Genomic DNA, 25162 nt, shown 5'->3' with positions numbered 1-25162 from the left:
AAGCGATGGAGAGCGGAGAAACGGCGACGGCAGCTGTACCCGCAAAACAGGCTTCTGACCTCGTTGGAAGGAAATATCCTGCATATCAATCTTCATCATAATACAACGGCTTAAGCAAAGCTCTTTAAAACTTTAGAGAGTATTTGCTACGATATGGCTGCAATCCAGGAACCTTGGATAACATCCGGAAACAAGATGGCTGGACTGCAGTTTGATAACATAAATGTATACTACGCTCTAACAGCAAGGAAGACTAGATCGGTCATCCTGGTGAAACAATGTGTAAATGCCTACTTACTATCTAATTATAGAACAAATCACCTGACCCTGTGATTGCCATTGAGGGAGAGGACAGAGGGCCCAGACTCTTTGCCTCATGCTACATGGCTCACAACGTCCAGATGGCACCCATTGAGTTGAAAAAGCTCACGGAGGAGGTACAGAGAAGAGAACAAGAGGGCAGCAAAGATGTGAATAATCGAGGTAAGTTTTTTTCAACTAAATATTACAGAACAAGTTAAATATAGCAAATAGAGAAAATATTTCGACCTACATCGGCCCAATATCAGAAGAAGTATTAGTTATTACTCTCTGTTGCGATAACAACTTACAAGTCCTAGGTACCTAAGCTCTCTGTTCCTAGGTACATAAGCTTTACAGGGTATTTGAAGCTAACGCAAAAAAAGGAGCTTTCATATACCCAAAAAACACAAATTGGGTTTAGTACGAAAATCTCCTGAAGTTCTACTTAAACCCATCATCCGGTCTGGAGACGACAACATAGCTTCTTATCTCAAAAACTCTTCTGGCCTATCATAAATCTTGTCCACCTTCAAGGCGGAAGCGAAAACCAAAACCGCCATGGTCAACAAAAAAGAAGTTAAATGATTTTTTTAACCTAGCTAAGGTCGTCTAGGCGAATGGGTTGGTGTGTGACTACCATTCGGAATTCACAAAGAGAACGTAGGTTCGAATTTGGGTGAAACAGCCTCCATTTGTGGAACAACATCAAGACGCACACCACAAAAGGGTATACGCGCCAATTATATACACATGCCCCACAAAGTCTGCGTTCACCCTATAATAACTTTTTAGTGAATGAAACACACAACCTGATTTTATATATTAATTTTTATATATTCATATGTTTAAGTTTCAAAAACAAAAATAAATTTGAAGATTCCTCACATAAGTTTTTAGATAACGGTGAATAATGGGTGTAACAAGGAAATAAAACGACCATAAAGTCTACGTTCAGTCTTAAAGTCTAATACAAAAACGTGATATGCTATATGCAAAAATTAAATCTAATATTTAGTTTGATATCCACGTTGCTTTAGGTCTTCACTCAGCCTATTTGGCATTGAACTTACTAGTTTCTCTGTTTCCTCTGCTGTTATCTTCCTCCATTCTGCCTGCATGACACTCCGCAAAACCTCTTTACTAGTAATCACTTGCTGACGAATTCTTTTTTCCAATAGATCCCACAGATGCTCGATGGGGTTAAGATCTGGGGACTGTGGCGGTGTTTTAAGCTGTTTTGGGGCGTTGTACAAGAGCCAAAGCTTAACGATCTCGGCTGTGTGCTTCGGGTTGTTATCTTGTTGAAACCATAATGTTCTTGATAAGCCGAGATTTTCTGCACTTTGCTTTAAATTTCGTTTTAGTATGTTCAAGTATTCCCATTTATCCATCGTCGAATCAATAAATTCTAACTGTCCGACCCCATTTGCCGCCATGCAGCCCCAAATCATAACCCCGCCACCTCCGTGCTTAACCGTACCAACAAGATTTTGCTTTTCAAGAACAGTTCCAGGTTTTCGCCAAACAACTTGACGGCCTTTTATTTCGAATATACAAAATTTACTTTCGTCTGAAAATATTACTTTTTTCCAAAGCTCGGGAGGCTTATTTATGTACTCATTAGCAAACTGAATGCGTTTACGTCTGTTCACAAGAGAAATGAAAAGCTTTCTTCGGGCGACTCTACCATGGTATCCAGCTTGACGTAGATCTTTTCTGGCAGTTTCAGCGCAAATACTTTTTTTAAATGTTTGATTTATGTTTTCAACTAATTTTGAGGATGTAATCCGGGGGTTAACCTTTGTCAAGTTGATTATAGAACGCTCTTCCCGGGTCGATAATTTTTTCGGACGCCCTGACCTGGGCTTAGTGTAAAAATTCCAGTTTGCCGAAAATTTGTTACAACTCGCTGAATAGAGGAATACGTTCTCCCAATAGATTTTTCAATATTTCGGAAACTTTTTCCGTCTTTCCACATTTTTATAATTACTTTCCTCTCAGAAACGCTTATTTCTTTTCCCTTTCCTTCCATGATCTTTAATTATCTCCAGTTATAAATAAAATGTTCAACTAAGCTTTGTTAACATTCAGTCGAAGTAATGCGCAATGAAAAATTAATATAAACAAGGAAAAATATCCTAAAATTAACGGCATCATTAAAATAAACAGGCTGAACGCGACTTTTTGGTGCCACATTTACATGCTGCTGAAATTATTTTCCCGTTATCTAAAAAGTGAAGTGGGGAATCTTGTTTTTTTTTGCCCTTAAAAGCTGGGAATAAACAAATTGTAAAGATTTTAATTTAATCATAATATTCTATTTTGTTTTTAATAAATTTAAGAAGGCTATTCGGGTGAACGCAGACTTTGTGGGGCATGTGTATATAAATAAGGTCATCTAGTGCGCCTGGAGAGAATACAGAGCTGTGCTGTGGAAACGACAACACGCTTACAAAGAACTTTGGAGCACATATTTTGCCACTGCCTGCTCTTTGTAGAACTCGGCAAATGTGTCTATCCTTGAAGGGTATTGCTGACAAAAGGCTGAACTGTCTAGTATAGATGTAAACAATCTTATAAGGTTTCTCAATAGCACAAACTGCATAAAGTCGTGAAGAAATAAGCCATATAACTTGTTGGCAGCGAGGGTGTGGCAACAAAAGCTATTATATTATTTATTTTTTATTAAATATGAAGCGTACCGCCAACGCTTTGAAAATTACCATTAATTTCCCATGTTTTGGGCCATCCTAATGTTAATATGTATGTATCAGGTGTTTTTTTTAGCTGCATGCAATTGGATTCTTCTTCTTTTAATAACTGTTGGCGCCTAATAGTCATAGACAAGTACAGTAATGGAATGTGTGTATAAAGTTTTTGTTTGCTTTTTTATTTGTTGTTGGAATTCGCGATCAAAGCTAAAATTTTATATTTTTCTTCACTATACAAAGATATTCTTGACAAACTGTATTTCACAAAAATCATTCAATACTTGTTTCGGTGAATAACGGTACATGATATTGCAACATTTTTACACTTGTTAGAAGTTTCTATTGTTGTTGCTTAGTGCATTTCTTACTTTTCAAGAATAAACACCTCGACATGGAGAGTCGGGCGACTAAAAAGCCTTCCGAAGTGCCGGATGATATAAAAAATAATTATAAGCTTAGAAACCGAAGGAAAGAGTTACGTTGAAATATCTTCAATTGCTGCCAGACTACGTGCTACCATCCATCAATCGGCCATAAAAACATATGAAAAGAGTAGGACATTTCAAATGGCAAAAGGATGAGGGCGAAAAAGAATATTTAGTGAGAAGGAGGTGTGAGTAAACGAACGAATGGTTAAAGTTGATGGAAAAATCGGAGCACCCAATTTTCAGCAAGCCTTTTGGAAACTGGATGACCAATTGTTAACCCGCAAACCATCGGAAATTACCTAAAATCAAAGGATACAACTGATGTACTTTACAAGGAAGCATTTATCTCAGCGAAGAATGAAGCAAAGCGATTTGAGTACGCAAAAACCTAAATTGATAAGCCGGACGACCTTTGCAAAGATGAGAGTAAATATAATATATTTGGGTCAGATGGGAGAAGATTTGTATACAGAAAAGCGAATAGTGCGCTGAAAAAGGAGAACCTCACTCCTACGATCATACCCGGTGGCGGCAATGTAATGGTTTGGGGCACAATGGCAGCCCACGGAGTAAGAAATCTTGCGTTTGTGGGAAGTACTATGGATAGATTTCAATATTTATCTGCCAAGCGCCGACTGGTTCTCGGCTCGGGTTGTGAGGTAGTGCAAGACAATAACCCCAAACATAATTTTGAGCTTACATTCTGTCAAAAAAATATCGAGAATATGTCATTAAAAAGCGCGCGTTACATATTTGTCTACATTTTTTTTTATTTCTGAAATGTGGGTTCAACTGTTGTCTGTCGCAGAGTTTGAGCGGGATCTGTCGATTAACTTATTTTTGGCATTTAATTATATCAGTCAAGCGTAGGTGTGCTCTGTGATTTTCACTATGGATAAAAATATCGAACAAAGAATTTGTCTTAAATTTTGTGTTTTGAACGGCATTTCGTATGCCGAATCGTTGAAAATACTGCAAAAAGCCAATGGCGAGTGTGCTTTATCAAAAACACGGGTCTATGAGTGGTATAAGGCTTTTGCAGAGGGTCGAGGAGTCGTGGAATATTTGTCCCGATCTAGTCGCCCATCAACGTCTTCAACGGATGAAAACGTCGACAAAGTCAAAGAAATGGGGCTGAAAAACCATCATTTAAGTTTGAGAGAGGTAGCTCATGACCTTAGTGTGTCTTACGAATCGATTCGTTACATTTTACACCGTTAATTGGGCATGAGACGTGTGGCTGCTTCACTCGTTCCAAGTGAGTTGAATTTCTTTCAAAAAATTCATCGGAAGAAGGTGGCTGAAGACATGCTTGAGCGAGTGAATTCGAATCAAACGTTTATCCAGCGCATCATAACAGGTGATGAGACGTGGGTATATGAGTTTGACATGCAAACCAGTCAACAGACGTCTGAATGGCGCTATCCACATGAGCCAAAACCAAAAAAACCACGTTAAAGTCGGTCAGAAGTGAAAGTGATGCTACTCGTTTTCTTTGATTATCACATCGTTCCAAATGGTTCTACGGTAAATAAAGAATATTATTTGGAAGTTATGCGACTTTTGAGAGAAAATGTGCGTAGGAAAAGGCCCAATTTGGTGAAAGAAAACTCATGGATCTTGCACCAGGATAACGCACCGTCTCACAAGGCTCATATTGTGAACACTTCTTTGACCAAAAACTCGACAAATATCATCGAACAATCACTGTATTCACCGGATATAGCCTCTGTGACTTTTTTCTTTTCCTAAAACTTAAATTGTCTTTGTAGAAGAGTGACAAGATATTTCTCCAGACGAAACAAAAAAAGTTGGAGTTTTCTATAAAAAGTCGGCTTATAAGTGTAATATATTATATTTAAAAAAATTACCACACATCCTATTAACAACTTTTTAATATGAGTAAACATTATTTTTTCCTACCGTATTTACAATTTTTTAATGTAAGATGCTGAAGATAATTAATTTTGTTTTATTTTTGTCATAAATAAACTAAATTATTTTGTTTAGAAATTTTCATTATTTTTTGCATTTCTTTGTCAGGGTAAATATTTTAATACCAAAGTTGCTGCGTTTTATTTTTTAAAGTTAACGAAACCAAGCAAGTTTTTCTTAAGCCCGTTGAGTATTGCAGATTTTTGGCGAAAAAAATGTATCTACTCATTTGCGTCCCTATTAAACAACTAGAGTAAAGGTTTCTAGCCCATTTTGTAGTTGTGATAGAAGAAAAACACATAATCTGTGATGGCAATATACAAATTTTCCCTTTTTTGATGTCCACTTCGTTTCTTACATTCACGCCAGAATACACTTTTGGAAGAGGTGGAACATGTTTGTGAACTCTACTGGAACCTGAAGGACGAGTCGCAAAACCAGGACATACACTCATTAAATAAGAAAATCAAGCGCAGCCCATACAATGCCCTGCTATTGCAGAAATACAATATGCTTGTGGAGATCAATGATCGACGTTTTTGTCAACTGCTGTTCGTTCTCAAACAGACGGTAAGTTGCCAGAAATTCAATCATCTATCTATCATTTCATTGCAATTTTCCTAAGTAGGTCACACAATTGCTACGCAAGTCCTCACAGTCGGATATGTGGTTGAGTTGGGCATTACAAATAACGAATCTCTACAATAAATGGTGTCACCGCAAGAAGTCAAAAGATATCGTCAATGTCGATGACTTGTCGCAGGAGGCAAACGCTGCGACTCCGACCAGTAAGAAGAGGGACCGACAGTCGGGTGAAACTGGAGCAGATGAATCTAGTGCGGAGTGGAATGCCAATATATGCAGTAATATGTGTCCAGCATTGTTGCTCCCGCAGAAACCAATTGACTTCGCACACGTCTTACAGGTAAGTTACATGTCTTCTGAAATCATTTAATTGATAAATGCAAATAACACTTTCCCAGCATGCCTCGCAAACGCGCATCGAACAAAACTCACTGGACTTGCTGTTCGGCCTCTTCAACTTGAGTGAGCAGGAGCAAGCCGAGGCAGCAGCTGCAGCTGCAGGCACTTCCTCCGGCACCATGCCTGCTGCAGCGGCTCCAAGTGCAACAACCCTGACAGCCACGGCGGATGTTGCCGCTGGAGAAAATTGTGAATCGACTGCCTCTAGTTTGGAAATTTTACGCATTCTCACGCTCAACATGCACGGTGACAATGATGAGTTTCACAGCTACAGCAATGACAATAAGGATGTGGGCAGTAAGGGGCGTATGCAGAAAAGTAATTGCCGCAAATATGCTGAGCATTTTTTACAGCGTGAACGTTTATATCTCACCCAGCTTATAGATAAAGCGTACGATTACTGTCCGAGCATATTTGGTACGCGATTTCAAAGCAAATCCCAAAGAATTTATGTACAATAAATAATGTTTTTTTTCTCTTTTGCTGTAGGTAAAAGCTGCACACGTGAGGAGTTGGGTGAGTTTGTTATGCGCGGCATGCGTTTGATGTGGTCTAATGTTGGACTCCTTTTGGATCACATCATTTTGTGGTGGATTGATACTCCGCTTGCTTGTTATCCGCTGACGCATGTGGAAACTATGAGAAACTGGCTAAAGAATCATACGCAGGAAGGTTAGTAGTGGTGTGCTTAGAAAAATGCCATCATTTGCTGTATGTTACTTGCATATATTTAATTAAATTTCACTTTCTTGCAGACATTCCGGAACCCGTTTACTCAACGTTGCGTGGCGTTGCTGAAAGTCTCACAAATTTCGTCGCCAATAACGTTTGGGATCAATTGTTTCGGTATACTTTATTGTCAACAAATTGTCAGCCGGCAACGATGGATCGTGCTTTACAGTTATATCGACCTGTTGGTCAAGATGAGGTACAAATTAATGCAATTGTCTAAATTTCTTATTTTTAGGAGCGTTGTGGTAGGGCGGCCGTTGTTGCCGATTAGGTTGGTGCGCGACTACTATTTGGATATGCCCAAGTTCATATCTACGGGAATGAAACATGAAATGATAGAAAAGGTTTTTTTTTAAATAGTGGTCGCTCCTCGGCAGGCAAAAGAAAAAGTAGATGTGGTATCATTAGTGTGTTGTTTTTGGCCAAAAAGTCGCGCACAAGCAACGATGTGTGAGCAAGGACGTTATCGTGATGTAAGAGCCTATTTTTGTTCTTCTACAAATCCGGGCGTTTCTGGCGGATTGCTTCGCGCAAATTGCGCATAATTTGCAGGTAATATTCCTTATTGACCGTTTTACCCTGTGGCAAGAACTCATGATGCACAACGCCCCTGCAATCGAAGAAAACGGTAAGCAAAACTTTTACGTTCGACCGAATTTGGCGCGCTTTTTTCGGTCTTGGTTAGTGCGGCAGCTCCGATGAGATGATGGAGCTTTGGAGATGAGATGGATGGAGCCATAAATCGTAACCAGTTAGGAGCAAATTCGGGTCGTCGCGGACAGAGTCTAACATTTCATTAGCAATGTTCATGCGATGCTGTTTTTGGTTGAAATTGATCAGTTTTGGTACGAATTTCGCGGCGACCCGTCTCATGCCCAAATCATTGAAAAATATTGGATGGTACGAGCCAATCGATATCTAGGTCCTCAGCAACTTCTCTAACGGTGATTCGATGGTTGGTCAATACCATTTTCTTCACTTCATCAATTTTTTCGTCTGTTGTTGAAGTGCTCGGGCGTCCCGCACACTTTTCGTCGTTCACATCTTCTCGGCCTTCTGGGAACATTTTGTACCACCGATAAACGTTGCTTTGGTCCAAAGTAGCTTCCTCGTATGACACAGTCAACATTCGGAATGCATCCGCGCATTTAATTTCGTTTTTCACACAAAATTTGATAAAGGTTCTTTGATCCATCTTTTTGAATAGGTAAAAATCGAAGACGAGCCGAAACACGTGCAAGCAAAGCAGCTGTCAATAAAGAACTGAACATTCAAAATGTTGTGATTATGAGTGAGAGACATGAGTACCAACATATCGCCACAAAAAATCGAAATTCGAATATACGTAACTTGCGAAAATTCAAAATTCGCGATACTTTTTGAACACACCTCGTATATGTGATAGTGCATTATCCTCAAGGGGATCTATGAAACCAGCTTGCGAAGTTTGTTATTTCCGTCAAGCATTAAATACTTCGTGGGCGGAAAAGTGGTTAGTCGGTGCTACTACGCCGTACTCTTTTGAGGGTTCTTCGCGTCTTCTTCGTATCTGCTATTACGTCGCATTCTGCAGTCTATTGCTGCTTTGCGGTATGAGCTTCGCTTCGTTTGCGTCTATAAGCGTGGAATAGCGAACACTCAAAGAAGCCATGGTAAACGTCTTCTGTCACGTCTCTTGCAAAATAGTTGCCTATGAGATCCAGCTCATGTTAGAATCGATGAAGATATAACTTAAAGCATCCGTATCCAGTTACGAATTGGATCAAGCCCTGGCAAAATAATATTTTGATAACAAATAAATGCAAATGGCCGTGACTTAATGAAAATATATAAATTTGCATATTTTTCCATTGCACCTCGCCACTTTCCAACACATATATCTATCAGAGCCTTTTTGTGGCTTAGAAAAGACTAACTTCTCCTCTATTATCCAGGAAGTAGAGGAAGCTTATCGCTTTTTCTACTTTGTACGTGAATTTAGCTAACTGCTTGAGCTTCGAAGTAGCTTATATTTTAAATATATAATCTTTTGAGAAGGATTCTCGAACAGGGCGAAAAAGGCCAGACCCGGATGACCAACCTAAGGTTTTAAAAAAGGCATCCAACGAAGGGTTAAAATAGAATTTTTGTAAGAATAAATTATCCCACAAAGTCAGTTTCGTACACCTATTCCTCCTCTCGATATTTCTGCTAGGCTTCGTAGGCGGATAACATTGAATGCGATGATGATGTATAGATTAGAGAACTTAATAGACCTGAACGTAAATTTTCTCGTGAGAGCGTCTTATGCGCTTGGAGCATACCATTTGTTTAGAAGCAGTTGAACCTTGAGACTTGAAAGTTCAATGGGGAAAAAGTTCAGTAGTAAAAGTGAAATCGTTAAATTTTTAAATGCATGCGCTTGCTTGATTTAAAGCAATGAAATTGAGCAAAAAACACGATCACTTAATTTCTAGATTTATTTTTAGGTTATGTTTCTTAATCCTACCCTGGGTCACAAATTTCGTTTTCTCATGTATTTTTATAGCATTTGGGCACCTACACTGGCGGTTTTTGGGACTTGGTCTTCAAGAATTTGATAGAGTTAAGCAACAGCTATTTTCCAAGCAGTGAAGTACAAATGCAAATCAGCACTCTACCTGTGGCCGAACAAATACCCATATTGCACCGCATTGGTGAGCAGCCCAAGTCTATTTAGCTTGTACCTTCTTAACATAACCTATAATTTGTTATACACAACATTTCCTTTCAGATCATTCCGTACACTCCATGCGTTTGTGGGTGAAAGAGCAAGCCAAGCAACTTTGCTGTGAGTGGCAAATGGATCGTTTCTTTCGCATTTTGGAGCACGATGTGCGTGTTTGTTTAGCCGGCTTCAGCACCCAGAAGCTACCAAAACTAACTGCCGATCTCACAGATATTCTTATGCTGGTCAATGTTGCATTGCGCGCTAAGTTGATGTTGGAGATCAATGTCAATATTGATAAATTGAAGGTGACAGAGTTTTAGTTACATATTTTCTTTTTAATTTTAAATGTTTAATTCTCTCGCCTTACAGAAAACTAACGAAGAATGCGTGCAAATCATGTCCGAAGTTTGTCGCATACTCAGTCTTGCCAATTTCAAGCTTGCCTTCCCGCCTGCCTCGCATTGGCAGCAGCGCGTTTTCGATGAAGATGGGAAAAGTGATTATGTCGATTATGTGTTGGACCAAATATTTCTGCCTGCCATTAAAGCCACCAAGGATTTGGTTATTTTGAAGTTGATTTTAAAGATTATTTGCGAGGCTTGGCTGGACTATATTTATATGAAACGCATCAAATTCAGTGTAAACGGCGCCGTGCAATTGCTCAATGATTTCGATTGCGTGCGCGAGTGGATACTGGCCTGTCCTCTGCTGGACGTGACTCAGTTGGAAAAGTTGAGTAACCACGAGGTGTTGCGCATGTGCAAGGGTGTGGGTAAAATATTGCTGCGTAAGCCGGAGGATGTAATTTCGATAATTCAATCGCCAAAATTTGAATACGATCGGAAGGCAGTGGGCGGTGAGTAGATGATTGTGATTGATTTTTAGATGCTGAGGGAGATTTGTAACAGCCTTGTAACACCGGTGTTGTGTAAGGGCTCATTAACAGCCGAATTGATCTATCGATATATATTCATCACTCATTATCGGCATTAAGAATGGAAAAGTCGGGCAATGACGGTAATTTTTAAAAGTGGAATGAGAGGCGACATTTCAGTGGGACAGATTTCGATTAGCTCAGATGGTTGCGCCCAAGTTTAAGAGGGCTTACTTATTTTGGTACCATTGTAAGGGGAAAAGAGCAGCGGGAAAGAGGAATAGATAAGAGAGAATGCTCGAACGATGATTATTTATTGTTGCTCTAACCGCTCCGTGCTGATGGTGAGGCGAGATGATATATAAACCCACTATTTCCACAGTTGTAGCAAAATGGTGAGAGCCGATAGGCCTCAAAATTAGTCTCGCAAAAGCAAGGCAGCTGAGATGACGCCACCTCCAGCCTCCATACAGCTGCCGTAGAAGGGGCTCGCCAACAATTGTACGCTCTTATAAAAAATTGTGCCCGAGCGATTAAGTTCTGCGGCTGGCACGATCTTTTCCAGCATCGGGTTAATGAAGTCACACGATAACGAGTCACCTTGTCTGAAACCTCGTTTGGCATCAAACGGCTCGGAGAGGTCCTTCCCAATTCGGACGGCGCTGCTGGTATTGAGCAAAGTCATTTTGCATAGCCGTTTTGCGGGGATATTAAATTCAGACATTGCGTCAAATAGGCAACTCCTTTTCGGGCTATCGAATGCAGCTTTAAATCGACAAAAAGATGGTGTGTGTTGATTCTCCTTTGATTGATTTTTTCCTAGACTTGGTTTATTGTGAATATTTGGTCAATTGTAAATTTTCTAGGTTTAAAGCCACACTGATTAGGTCCAATCAGTTGGTTGATGATGTTCTTCAGCCTTTCAAGGTGAGCGTTCTTGGCCGGATATAAGTCGGGGCCATTCCGGTGACGTAGAACCGGCAGCCGTGGAAACGAGCTATGCGCTTTAATGTCTCTCAGAAGTCTCATTATTCAAAATTCATTCATCTTGCATCTGCTTTTACGATCTTAACTTTGGATGAGCGGTGGGCGTCATAGTTGAGTGACCATGCCCATTTTCACAAATTTTCCTAATGCCGGTTTTTTTAAACTTAACCTAACAGGTTTTTAAACTCTACTTTTAGTATTTAACTTTTTATTTTTTATTATTATTTTTTTCTAATAATTTTTTTTTTTTTATTTACCTCTAATTTCCCCTCAACCTTTCTTTAGCTGATGCTGCCGCCCAAGAGACCCAACTGCCATCGGAAATGTTTGTGTCAAATCAAAAAAATTGGTTACAGTTGCGCGCCAGCAAAGGAAACATTTTCAGCTGGTGCTGTGGCGATTCAGCGGTTTAAATCAAATACAAAAACAACCTCAAAATCTTGTTCAGTAAGCATGAAAGCTAATCAATGATATTTCAGCTTAATATTTTTTTTTTACAAAAAGTCGCTTGCATTACTTTAGAAAGTGTGCTTATATGTAAAATTAATTTTTCGAACGCATAGTAATAAATGAATAAAAAATAATATTAAAATTAAATATGCCTTGTAAAGAAGTTGTGACACTTAGCAGTTCTATTGCAAATATTTTTAAAATATATGTACGTATGTAAAAGTGTGTGCAGAAGAATGGCTTTAAGCCGGCACTTTGCGACTAATATTATTCACCAACTCATCGACGCGCTCGCTCATTCCGGCAAACTGCTTGGGATGCGGACCGATCATCTGGATGATGGCAGCAACGTCAGCGGATACCTTAAATGAAGTAAAAAACATTAATAAAATATAAAAATGAATTACAAAAAAAAGGAGTTGCCCACCTCCAAGAAACGCGCCAATGCCTTAAGCGTGCGGAAAACTTGCTCCTCCACTGGGCTGCTTTGAAAGAATTGCAAAATAGCCATGGCCAGTTCCACAGCAACGTCATCAAAGACCTGTAGATTATATATAACATATGTATGTACGTATCAACGGTGAATACTCGTGCGCAACGAAAAACTTATATTACATATTCATGCATGTAGGTATTTAAGGGTGAAGTAAAATAAGCAAAAGCTAATCTATTGCCTTGTCTTGCTAGCAAATATAATAATTCAATTCAGTTTTAGCTTCTGGGAACAGGAAAAAGGCCTTCTTCGTGATCGACATCATCGCCACGGGAAATCAAGGGAGTTTCTTCGTCGATCAATAATGATTGTGAACTGTATGGTTTAGTCAATCCCAGATGGTGCTTATACTTTTATGTACTTTTTGCAATTCATGTTGAGATACCTGGTGACCATGCGTAGAATAGTTTTCTTGGTTGCCTCTAGCACTTTCACATCTTTGTTCGTCATCATTTCTGGTGTCTGTTTGTTAAGAGATATCTTGGCTTTTCAAAAGCTTACCGATCTCAAAATATCATTTGTTCCTCATTACTTGGGACTTATAAATACCAATAATGAAGTGACTTCAATTTCATTTCCTAGCTTTTGCCATGTTTTATTTACATATTTGAGGTGCATTGCTATGAAGATCAACCCTTCTTTTGAATGAGAGCTGAGATCCTCAATGCGCTTAAAATCCTACTATTGCTTGAATTTATTAGTTTAGCTTTCATTCAAAATACTTCTCTTCATGCGACTATAAGAACCATATCTATGCACCAACTATTTTCCATGCTTACCACTGTCTTCACCTCCTTTATGGCAATATTGTAGAGTATCATTGAACCGGTATTCTTCATTTGTGGACAATTCGAAAGTATACAATGTACCGCTACTTTTGTTGTAACTCGTATATTCGATATCGTTTGACCCATATAATCCCATTCGGAGATATAAAGCAACCATTCAGAGGGGCCTAGATTTTCAAACAGATTACACATCTAAAATAAACAACAATTATTAATCGTAATTATTCATTCCTTTCTACGCAGATAAACATTCGAATTGACTTACAAACATCGCCCACGCTTGTTGCTCTTCTGGTGTGTGTTTTTCAATGTCTTGCGCAAAGTTCATAAGTGTATGATCTCGTCGATCCTGATGCAGTATAATGATGACGTCATCCTTTAGCGCTGCATAGGCCAATGTACGTATCAAATGTACTCGTGTATCGGGTGAAAAGTTGTCATCACGCAATATGCGCTGCACGAAAATGAGGAAATTGTCACCCAACACCCATGAGCCTTCGTCTTCGATCAGATACTGGTGCAATTCTTCCATGGCAGTCTCTTCTTCTTTGTAGATTCTGCCATCGAGCAATTTGACGAGGCATTCCAATTCAGTCTTAATCTGCAAGAAGTGGAAATAAAAGAGTATTTCAGAAAATTTGAAAATCTAAATATTTTTTTTTAATTTTCATATTATGTATAAAATACTAATCTTTTTACGCTAAACACTCCAACTTGAGGCGTTTCTGCTGAAACAATAACAGGGCCGCCGTTCAAACAATAGGAGGGATATATTGAGTGAGTTTTTTGTTTGTGTAGATAGAATTTATAGGACAGAGTAGCTCAGAGTAGGTGTAATAAATAAATACGTTGCCAGATTGTGCAGATTTATTTCAAATTTTCGTTAATTTGCTGAAAGTAATTCCAGTATGCCACTATCACACAAACTTTCGTCCCTATTGGTAAAAAAATAGAACAGTCGAATTTCACCTCTTAAGGTGATTTTTTCACCAACAATATATTTGCCATAGATACGGGTAGATGATAGTTATTTGGTGCGTGGTCCGTGGTGGGTGCATAAGAACCTCCAAACCAAGCTTGCGGAGCTTATGGTGAGTCCCTTATGTTTTCTGCTTTATTGAAGAAAACTTCTAACACATATAAGATGTATTTTCTCTTCGCGCAAATAACTGAGTCAAGTAATCACAAAACTGTTTCAGAAGTTTTGTAGTATTACATTTTATCTTTCTAACGTCACCTAGCGTAACTTATTCGTCCTTATATAAAGCGAGATTGTGAGATTACTAGGCCATCTATTGGAAAAACAGTAAACTAAATTCTTTACTACTATGAAATTATAAAAGTAAGTATTGTAAAGTACAGACTGTTTGATAGAATTTCCCCGCATGTTGGCTTATTTGTTTCATCATTTTATGTAGTATTGCGGCCAATTTCATCGATGTTGGCAGTTATAGTTATGTAACTATATTCTTCAATATCAGATTAAAAATTCCAACTAATGTCTATGTTGCATTATTTCATTGCCTACGATACTCGCCGTCGCCAACGTACAAAGGTCCGAAAATTTTCTACATCTTTCAACGTCTAAGCTTCTGCGCCATACATTAGGACGTGCATGATGAAAGCATCATAAAGTGTTAGTTTTGAGGGAGATGATTTCAATGATGAAAAGACATTAATTGAGTCCATTGTACTACACTTGGATTCCCTTTTAATTTTCTTTAAATCTACCCGATCTCCGAAGAAATCTGAGTAGATCTTGTGGTGCCAAGGAGCTAAGATGGTCGCTTCTTAACACATCAGTGCCAAAGACCTCAAACCTGATTCGGGCGAAGGCGAGGCAGACACACAGGAAGTGGTCCGCCGTCTCATCCTCCTCTTCACAAGCTGGGCAGAGTACACTGTCTGAGATGCCCAACCTTTCCATGTGCTTTGCCCACAGAAAGTGGCCCGTCATGAAAAGATTACTCAATTGCCTGTTTTGTCCAAAGAATCACTTGTTGGCAAGAATGATTCTTCGTTGGATTTCAAGGCTGACATTATTATCGGTGTTAATGTTGGTTCCTAAATAGACTAAGTCTATTACAACCTCGAAATCATAACTGTCAGCAATAATGTGCGTATGGATACGTGAGGGCGCCGACAGTTTGTTTGATGACAGAAAGTACTCCGTTTTGTCCTCGTTCATCACCAGATCTCGGAGAGGTCCTTCCCGATTCTGACGAATTTGCCGATTTTGAACAACGTCATTTTGCAAGCCGTATTAGTTTTGTAGATACAATCACTATGGCTGTTAAAATAAGTTCGCAGATCTTTGACCTGGGCTACTGATTTAAGACTACAACCAGATATATTTAAGTAGTACAAGGTGACGCAAAATGAATCACTCTATCGGAAGATTTATAATTTTTGCAAATGGCGTTGTATGTCAATCCAATTTAGCATTTCTGAACTACACAGCTTAGGGCAATGGAGCGCATAAAGGTCAAAATAATCCATCACTGAAAATCATTTCTTTTAGTTAAAAAAAGTAATTCATTGATTAATTTTGCGCCACCTTGCGCCAACCAAAACGGGTTCTCTTACATCGATATCTCACACAGGATTGAAGAGAAATTGGATCCTCAACATGTTTTTTTAATTCTCTATGCTACTATTCCGACTCTATGTAGGTGCATGCTTCAGTATACGGAAACAACTTTCTCAGACTTTCAAATCAGTTGGGATGCTTTGCTTGAGACATACAAATATATATTTAATTGTTAAGCCTTTATGCGACCGCTATAGTCAAGTGGTTCAACTGTAACTACCATGCGATTGGTCCGTGAAGCAGCAATGTAAAGTAACAGTGAACAGTTTTTCCCCCTATTAACGGTCGTCTCTCACCAAGCAATGGCAAATTGTCGAGTGTATTTCTACCAAGAAAAAACTTCTCGCAAGAAACCATTTGCCGGTCGCAGCCGGAGTAGAACCCACCGATTTATTTTTATGTGCCTGTTAAATCACTAAAATGTATACGTCTTACGTTTCTCTATGTACGAGTAGGTATTTGAACTTATAAGTACTCGTATGCGCATACTATAGATGCAAATAAATTTTGTATAACACTTACATTTATGTCTTTGTGTACCAGAGCAGGTTCGCGTGGGACTTCATTCTCTTCAGTCGACGGGGAGCGGTCTGTGCCATTTGCGCGTTGTTGCGGCTGCCGGGCGGATGTTTCACTGTTGGTGTCTGACATCTTCAACTAAAAATATCAATAAAATTTAAATGCCGGAATGTTGGAGAGAAATTCTACAAACGCTTATATGTGTGTGTATGTATGTACCTCTTCTTTGAGTATTTGCAAAACATATTGACAAATATATGTATATATAAATAAAGGTGATACAACAGAATATAATAGATACAAATTATTAAAAACAACAAAAGAACACAAAAAAGAAAAACATTTTAATTTGCTCGTACATGACTGTACAATTAATAATTCATACAAATTAATTGTTCACATGGAAGAGTAGGAATAATACTTACAATGGAAATGACCGGGAAATTGCAAAAACCGAGTGGGAAATTTATGTTTTTACATTACGAAAATGTGCTCATTATTATTAACATCATACACGGAATTATAAATTTTTTATATAACCCAAAAAAGAAAAATCTGTGTAAGCGACTTGTAAAGTAAATTTTTTTTAAATAAAACTTTTTTCCCATATATGAAGATATATACATACATATACATATGTATGTGTTCACAAGTTTGGTTGTTTTGTTTACATTTTAATACATGTGCGCATCCACCACGTAAGTCTAAGTGTTCCATTATTTTCCGCGGAATTGCAGATATTTCTAAAAACGCACCTGTCAATGTGTCTTCACGGAATATAGGTTACAGGCAAAGCTGTATACATATATACATGTATACATATATACATATACACATATACATGTATACACGTACTTTTACTAATTTTACTTAATTTATTTAGAAAGTAGCACAAATCATCTTACCTACTTTGTCGGAAGTAAACTTGACCCACTTTCAAAATAAACAATTTTTGAAATTTCTCTTGCGGCAAATCTATGTATTCTATATGTACTATAATCGCAAATTTTCCACAACGCTCGTGCTAAAAAAAGAAGCTATTTGCATGAAATTGCAATTTGATATATATATATATTTTTTTTTTTTTTCAAAAATATGGTAATATAATAACTTATAAATTCACAAATTGAAGTTCTAGCATATATTTGGTCCCGCCCCGTGCATCCTGAAGAGTACATCCTAATTAGAATTTTGTTTTCTGACGAGAAATTGAGCAATTCGTAAACTTCCAAGACTATAGGCTTTATTTGACGGACAGTTTGTACGAGAATTTGCGTCATCGATTGGTCACCAGGAGGCAGCACCCGCCACAGGTAATGATTTGGGTCGCTGTAACCGCAGATGAGCGCTCTCCAATTGTTTTCATCGAGGCGTCAAGGTAGATGTGAAATATTATCGGGAATGTGTTCTGAAGGTTGCTTTAAAGTCGTGGGCAGACAAACATTTCGATGGCAGACGATGGGCGTTTCAACGGGACTCCGATGGATTATTCTCTTTGGGCCATTTTGGAGAGCAAGATCCGAAATAAAAGATTCACCAGTGTTGAGACGCTGAAAAAAGCCATTGTCCGCGAGAGGGCCAAAATACCTGCAAATCACATTCGAGCAGTTTGCGACTCGTTTCTGGACCGCCTCAAGGCAATAGTCAAGACAAAAGGTGGTTATATCGAGCAAAAGTAAATTGATTCATAATTTTGTATTATTTTGACACATTTTTACTTTGGAATTGAATAAAAGTAACTTTCAGAACTAAATTTATAGCTTTTTAATTGGTTACACTTCGAGTGCCGGACCCTGTAGTAGCTCGATTCAAAGAGTATCATGTTTCAAATACTTGGGATGTTGGCTTAACGACAGCTGGCAAAGCGATAAAGAAATTGGCTGTCGAATAGAAGTAGCTAGAACAGCCGCTTACAACTACCGGAATGCTTTCTGTAACAGGAACTAAAATTTAAACTAGCGGCTGCGGTATTTTAAATGCCATGTTTGGTCTGTTTTGCCGATGGTGCTGAGTCTTGGACACTGGAAGTTACGTCTAATGTTAAAACCAACATTAACGCAAGTTAGTTACGCAAGGCGAAATCGAGGGTAAACGTGGCATAGGAAGGAAGCAAATGTCTTGGTTAAGCAACATAAGAGAATGGACTGGACTTCGAACAATTGGGCAACTCGTACAAGCAGCACAAAACCGTGAAGATTATCGTGATATAGTATCAAGTATTAAGGGGGTCTTCTGGTCTCGAGGCCCTGAAATGAAGGGTTTTTTTGGGGATTGATTGTGACAAATCCTGTGAATATTTAAAAAAAATTTTTTTTTATTTTAAAGGTACATGTCTTGGCTTTTAAAAAATGGTTTTGACTTTGAAAAAAATTAACACCCGCGACCTTGAAATGGCGCTGAAGACGTCCACCTCCAAACGAAACAGGTCTCCATTTTGGTCACGGTTTTTCCACCTGGGTAATCAGAAAGCAAAAATTAGATATGCGTTGTCTTCAGAGTTGCCCTGGTTAAGTTTTTCCGTGACAGATTTTTTTTTTTTAATTTTTTTCAAAAGTTATGCAAGAATTTGCAAAAAAAATTTTTTTTTGCTCATTTTTTGAACTTTAAAAGGTTATAAAAATGGAATGAAAAAAAATTTCAAAAATCGTACACGGGGAAACTTAGCGGTAAGTTTTCCGAACCTTTTAAGACCAAAACCATTGAAATCGGAGTATAACTACTATGAAAAGTGTGACCAAAATGCTTAAAAAACACGATTTTCGGGGAAACGCGTTTAAAGATAAAGTTTATGATAAAACGGCCGGAGGAGGGTACACTTCGGTGCCCAGAAAAATGTGAAAAAATGCGATTTTCAAAAAATCCTTTCTGTGGCGTATTCTCGCATACACATACAACAAAATTATGCAAAAAAAAAAATCGATTTTTTTTTCGCTGGAGACCAGAAAACCCCCTTAATTAAAGTAAATTCAGAGTTATGTACTTATAAATTTTCATAATTTGCTTAATACCGTAATGTTGTGACCGCTAACATTCTGTAAATGGAATAGGCAAATAAAGAAGAAGAATTCACTATTTGAAAAGTTCAAATTTGTGTATAGCCTGCACTAAATCACCTTAAAATTTTAGAGTAAGTACCCTTTAATCAAAAAGTACCGGGAAGGTGTTTTTGACAGTTTTCCTCGATTGCCAAGGCGTAGTGCACCATGAGTACCTTCCACCGGGTCAGACAGTCAATAAAGAATATTATTTATCCGTTTTGAAGCGTTTGAGAGATGCTGTACGTCGCAAATGGCCGGAAATATGGGCAAACAATTCTTGGATTTTGAATGATTATAAGTCCAAATTGTGCTAGATTATTTGACCAAATACGAATTAAAAACCATCGTGCAATCACCGTGTTCACCTGATATGGCCCCGTGCTACTTCTATTCGTTTCCCAAGTTGAAGTTACCACTTCGTGCAAAGAGATTTCAGTCGATAGAGGAGATCAAAGAGAATGCTACTAAGGAGCTGTTAGCCATCCCTTCGTCGGTCTACTAGGGATGCATGGAGGACTGGGTTAAATGTTGGCACATGTGTGTTGCTTCAGACGGGTCATATTTTGAAGGAGATAAAATAAATTTGCTGAAATTTGACTCTGTTTTGTTTGATTTAAACAGTCCCGGTACTTTCTGATCATAGGGTATGCCAAAGTAAGTACTAGTATATACAAGTAATATTATATAGGGTGATCGAATTAAAGCTATCGGAAATAACAACGATAAAAAGAACCAGAATGCTTCATCTAACTTTATTCGGAAGCTACTATTACATATTGAATGCGACATCTTTAAAATGGTCGCCTCGGCTTTGCTGACAAAGCTTCAAGTTATTGACCCTGTTTTCGATGTCTCGGCCCAATATGTGTAACGTATTATTCAAAGTGATAGTCTATACTAAGGACTGCCTCTATACAGATGGATCGAAGACACCACAAGGCATATGGAATACCAAGCATTCTGTGCCGTTCTGTATGCCATCTGTCTATGGGCAGAGATCATTTTAGGCAGGAATTGGGGGAATGAACGAATTGCCATTCTGAGCGACAGTGAGACGACGCTCAAGGTACTGTTAAGGTGTGAGGTTAAGTCCTCACTGGACCTTGAGTGTATCGAGATATTGAATTTGTTAGGAAAGCACAAACGCATGCAGCTAATTTGAGTCTCAGGACATTGGGGTATAACTGGGAACGAAGTAGCCTTGCAGATTGTGCAGTCATTTGTTCATGATCGGCATATAGTCCACTGCCTCTTGTCGTTTGTGTGACCAATCCCCAGAGACTCCAATACACCTTCTCCTCGGATACAGTGCTATGCCGCGTAGTAGGTTGAGCCATATCGGCCAATTGCAGCCAAAAAAGGCGTATCCGCTCAGTCCAGCCAGCTCTATCGTAAGTTTGATAAGAGAACTATGCTTGGATGAGATACTGTGATGAGTAGAGGGCACAAAGACCATGAAGTCGAAGTGCAAACTTCACATCAAATCTATCTATCTATCTAAGGACTGTCATTAGGCAGGTAATGTCAAGCCTCTGAGTGTCTTTCGGGCTTGAAAAATCTTCTCATAAAAAAACTATTTGCCGTTCGGAGGCTACATAAATCTGTAGGTTCCTTCACTTGTGGAGAAACATCAGAACGCTCACCTCTAATAGGAGGATGAGCTTAGCAAAACACCCAACAAGAACCAATTGAATGCTCGCCGTGAAATGACAGAGGCGTCAAATTTCTCAGTCACAAACTCGGGGTCTGCGTCGCTTCCATGGCATGTAGTGCTATCTTGCTGAAAACCAAGCTCAGATATATCGATGCTGACGAGTTTTGGTCACAGAAAGTTGGTTAACATCATTGACGATAACGGTGTCTCCTTCCTCGTTTTGAAATATGACCATAAAGTGCACCAAACAGTCAATTTTTGAGAATGAGTCTCGACGTGAATTGAAAGCCGTCTCGGAAATTGAGTTGAACCATTTGTTTTCGAGAATTGGAAAAAAAACATTGGCATAAGTGGGTTTCGTGTCAAAGATGGAATACTTTGAAGGCGACGAAAACGGTTGGATGCATAAAAGAAGATGGAAAAGTATATAAACAATTCAATTTCATCATTGTAGTCTATACACCTTTTAATTAACTTTTTAACAAAACCTTAATAGGTCAAAATCACAAATTACAACAGTCCACTTCTAGTTTGCGAAAATCTAATCACTTTCAGCCTGATTTCTAAATTCGAAATTTATTTTATCAGTACTGGTTTCCCTGCAGGGTAGTTGCATGTGTAAAATTTATTTTAGTAGTTGTGATAAATCGGATGTGTTGGAATTTCGAGATGGTTTTTCTTATAAACAAATGTCTTTGGCTTCCTGAGTTCACGCAAAATGCGCCAACAAGGAAGTGAGACGTGAAGAATGAAATCCCATTCTCAACACTCTCTAAAATATTTTTCTGCATGTACATTCACCTATGTATTAATGAAATTTAGATGTAGATCCAAGAAAAATACGCTTTCTCTACTTTCACAGCTAACGCAAAGATTTCACTGCTATTCCATACCTATGGAGCGAATTTAATAAATTTACACAGCAAAAAACGTAAAAAGCGCATATTTCTTAAAATAGTATCCGTATTTATAGACAGGAAAGTGGGGAAAATTTGTCACCGTCTGCCTTCTCGTCTCGCCTCTGCTTGCCGTGCTTTTTTTCTCTTCATCGAAACGGTAATACAGGAAAAAATGCAATGTGTACGCAACTTCTGCGTTGCTACGCGGTCCTCACTGCGGTTTTTATTTTATTTGCGGCTATTCTTAGCTGATTTTGATTTCAAAATTTTACAAAGTTTTCATATTTTAAACACTTGCTTAAGTTTTCTAAAGAAAAATAGCTACATTTGGATACAGTTTTCATTAATCAGAGCATATTTTTGAAGCACACATGCATTCTTACTCAATTTCTCTTACTTTTTACTCACTTTTGTGCGAAACTTCCGTAAAAATTATTTTTGTTGATTTTTTAAATACACTTCGTTATTTATGATATAACTGTAAATCTTTCTACAAATTTCAGACTCTATTTCACACTTGTTTACCGTTTTTTGTTTTTTCTTTCACAATTTTTATTTTTGTATTTTTTTTTTTTGTCCAGTTCTATCTTATTTTACACTATACCGCAAAACACCCGTTCACTTCGAAAAGTATTTTCATATTGCAATAGCGAATCGAGCGCGAGCGTATGACTCGGAAAAATTCTTGGCGCAGCACGTTCAGCTTGCCGAAAAATGCTTTCACCACTTTTCTGTTAATATTTATAAAAATAGACTCTGTTACGTCGCGTTCTCGTAACGTTGCGACACTTACCGGCTGTTTCGAAAATCGAAAAAATGCATTCGGCCGGCCGATGTGGTGAGCGGCATTCAATCTGCCGTGCTCTCTGAGACTCAGTCAGACTCCATTTTTTTGTTTGAGGGAAGTCGACCATAAATATGTGATTACAAAGTATTTTGAAGTGCCGATGTTTGCGTATCTTTTTCAACTGTTTATTACATATTCCAAGATCACAGAAATATTGTTCGTAAAAATATTGGCATTCAATACCGCGAAATATTAGCTTATAGAAATATTATGCAGAATACACACAATACAAGGAGCTGTACCGTACAAGGCTGTGTCGTGCAGCATATTCAGTTGTTCGTATGTAGCCTTGATGAATGACCAATTCCTTTGATGGTGCAATTGTTGGAAAAATATTGAAATATTTAAATTTGTGGTGGGCGAAGCTTTATTTTGTATGATAAGGTGTATCGTGCGGAACTGTTTTTATGTCGTTGTTGTACCATAAATAAGAAATCTTGTTCTTCTTTTTCGTATAAAATTTCATCTATCATCATATCGCCCGCACAATCAAATAGGTACAATAACACTGTACAGTACATTGCACTCAAGCTGTATAACCCAGCCCATGCTCCACAACACATTGTACCGTGCGTGCTGTGCTTTAGGCTTAAAATCCAGCTCGTTATTTGCAACACTAGCCAAGAAGTTTTGTACAGTACTAGCGTACCCTCGCCCGCTTCGCTAGACGATAAATTCAATGATTTGCTGACAGAGAATAAAATTAATACGAAACAAAGCAAATTCTTTGATACAATTTCATTCGAACTTTATTGTAACACTTTTTGGTAGACAACGTTTTTGGTTTTTTCATCTTTCGCGTGAATAATGACGATGGTTTGCCAACTCGTGAGCAAGCTACATACAATTGTCCATGAGAAAAAATTGGGTATTCTAAATTAATACCGCACATTTGTAGAGACTGTCCTTGCGCCTTATTAATTGTCATAGCGAAGGCAAGGCGAATAGGGAACTGCTAACGTTTGAAATCGAATGGTAAATCCGCCGGAATCAGTGGAATTCAGGGTATCAAAATGTCTTCTCCTTTGTACTTCCCTTTCAAAATTGTTGCTTCGATAACGTTACCCATTAGCTTCTTCACAGCGAGTCTGGTACCGTTGCAAAGTCGGGGCACATTACTATTGCGCAGCATAATAATCGGTGCTCCAATTTTTAATCGTAAATTATGAGGGGGTAAGCCTGGCAAATCGAGTGAGTTTAAGAATTCAGTTGGATAATTTACGACTTCATCTTGATCAGTAATAGTGTCCATTGACTTATACGCAACTATGTCACCAGGTATTTGATCTAAAATAGCTGAATTTATATCATTGACGTCCTTATTTTTCCCAGCTAAAATTGCTCTTTCGCTGAGTCAATCATGGTTTTTGTAATGTTGAACTATGTTTGGAAATACACTCTGTATCAATGCCTCTTTAGACTGTGCAAAAGTGCAGAAATTGTTAGGCAATGTTATCATTCCTGTTGTTTTTGAAAAAAGGTTTATTTTTTTTGGTTAAAAAGTGTTTTTTGTTATTGTTAATTGCTGAAAATTAAATATTTTAAAAAAACTATTTTTTTTTAATTTAACGTTTTTGAGAAAATTTTGTTCTTGAAAAAATTTCATACTTTTGTAAAAGTTTAAATTGATTTGTTAAAAAAGATTTTTTTCCGCTTTGAAAAACACCCCCTCGAAAAAATGTATTCTCTATTAATAGTGGAATATGAAATGCTTTGAAAACACCATTTTTTTTTTAAATTTTGTTTGGTTTTCAGAAAATTTTGTTTTGAAAAAATTTCATACCCTTGAAAAAGTTTTATTTTATTTTATTTGTTTAAAATTTTTGAAATTTTTTTTTTTGTAATTTTAGAAAAACACCTCTTCGAAGAAATTTCTTTTATCTTTTTGAGGAAAATTTGGTTTTGAAAAAATTTCATGCTTTCGAAATTTTTTATTTTACTTTATTTCTTCAAAATTTTTGAAAACAATTTTTTTTATAATTTTCGAAAAACACCCCTTTGAAAAAATGTTTTCTATGTGTCATAGTGGTATTCCATTAACTTTTAGGATTATAGTCAAATACTTACAAATATCTACGCTTTCACAAATAGAAACAATAAACAAATTTCCTCAAAACCAAAAAATTTACTTTTTTTCTAAAAAAATTCTAAACAAACAACGTAATAAATTTAGAATTTTGTGTTCACGAAAAAACAGTATTGTTTTTATTGTATTAACTGAAAACCAAAATGTTGCAAAAA

The 25162-nt window shown here is 37.8% G+C and overlaps 3 protein-coding genes across 9 annotated transcripts in view; 2 read left to right on the top strand and 1 right to left on the bottom strand.

Annotated features, from left to right (window-relative positions):
• Positions 1–25162, top strand: part of LOC129253319 (uncharacterized) — a 36881-nt gene continuing 11719 nt past the window's right edge. The window contains exons 1-10 of one of the 2 annotated variants that reach the window (XR_008583709.1): positions 1–483; positions 5747–5947; positions 6006–6302; positions 6361–6778; positions 6851–7033; positions 7117–7289; positions 9621–9768; positions 9846–10087; positions 10152–10638; positions 11929–12090. Coding sequence is in view for 1 of the 2 variants with exons in the window: in XM_054891626.1 (XP_054747601.1) it covers positions 5888–5947; positions 6006–6302; positions 6361–6778; positions 6851–7033; positions 7117–7289; positions 9621–9768; positions 9846–10087; positions 10152–10638; positions 11929–12056 (2136 nt within the window). In the remaining variant the exon portion in view is untranslated. Of the gene's footprint in view, positions 484–5746; positions 5948–6005; positions 6303–6360; positions 6779–6850; positions 7034–7116; positions 7290–9620; positions 9769–9845; positions 10088–10151; positions 10639–11928; positions 12241–25162 lie in introns of those variants that run through there. The other variant, XM_054891626.1, reaches the window with a different exon arrangement.
• LOC129253321 (uncharacterized) lies at positions 12082–22731 on the bottom strand. 4 transcript variants are annotated; one of them, XM_054891631.1, is made up of 7 exons: positions 22472–22731; positions 17389–17507; positions 16487–16621; positions 13640–13975; positions 13366–13566; positions 12521–12634; positions 12082–12455 (listed from the first exon to the last, which is right to left on the bottom strand). In XM_054891631.1, exons 3-7 carry the CDS (start codon positions 16613–16615, stop codon positions 12336–12338), a joined length of 900 nt encoding a protein of 299 aa, XP_054747606.1. In that variant the 5' UTR covers positions 16616–16621; positions 17389–17507; positions 22472–22731; the 3' UTR covers positions 12082–12335. The 4 variants fall into 4 exon arrangements, with proteins under 4 accessions (XP_054747606.1, XP_054747605.1, XP_054747604.1 ...); XM_054891630.1 differs by having other exon boundaries at positions 22483–22731; XM_054891629.1 differs by lacking the exon at positions 17389–17507.
• LOC129253323 (cardioactive peptide) overlaps positions 12617–25162 on the top strand; it is a 24672-nt gene continuing 12126 nt past the window's right edge. Inside the window, exon 1 of one of the 3 annotated variants that reach the window (XM_054891636.1) lies at positions 12617–12660. In XM_054891636.1, the coding sequence (XP_054747611.1) occupies positions 12655–12660 (6 nt within the window). In that variant the 5' untranslated portion in view covers positions 12617–12654. Of the gene's footprint in view, positions 12661–16606; positions 16699–25162 lie in introns of those variants that run through there. The other 2 variants (XM_054891634.1, XM_054891635.1) reach the window with 2 other exon arrangements.

This window comes from Anastrepha obliqua, chromosome 1 (genome assembly GCF_027943255.1).
Source record: "Anastrepha obliqua isolate idAnaObli1 chromosome 1, idAnaObli1_1.0, whole genome shotgun sequence".
Lineage (NCBI taxonomy): Eukaryota > Metazoa > Arthropoda > Insecta > Diptera > Tephritidae > Anastrepha > Anastrepha obliqua.
This window is presented reverse-complemented; position numbering and strand designations above follow the sequence as displayed.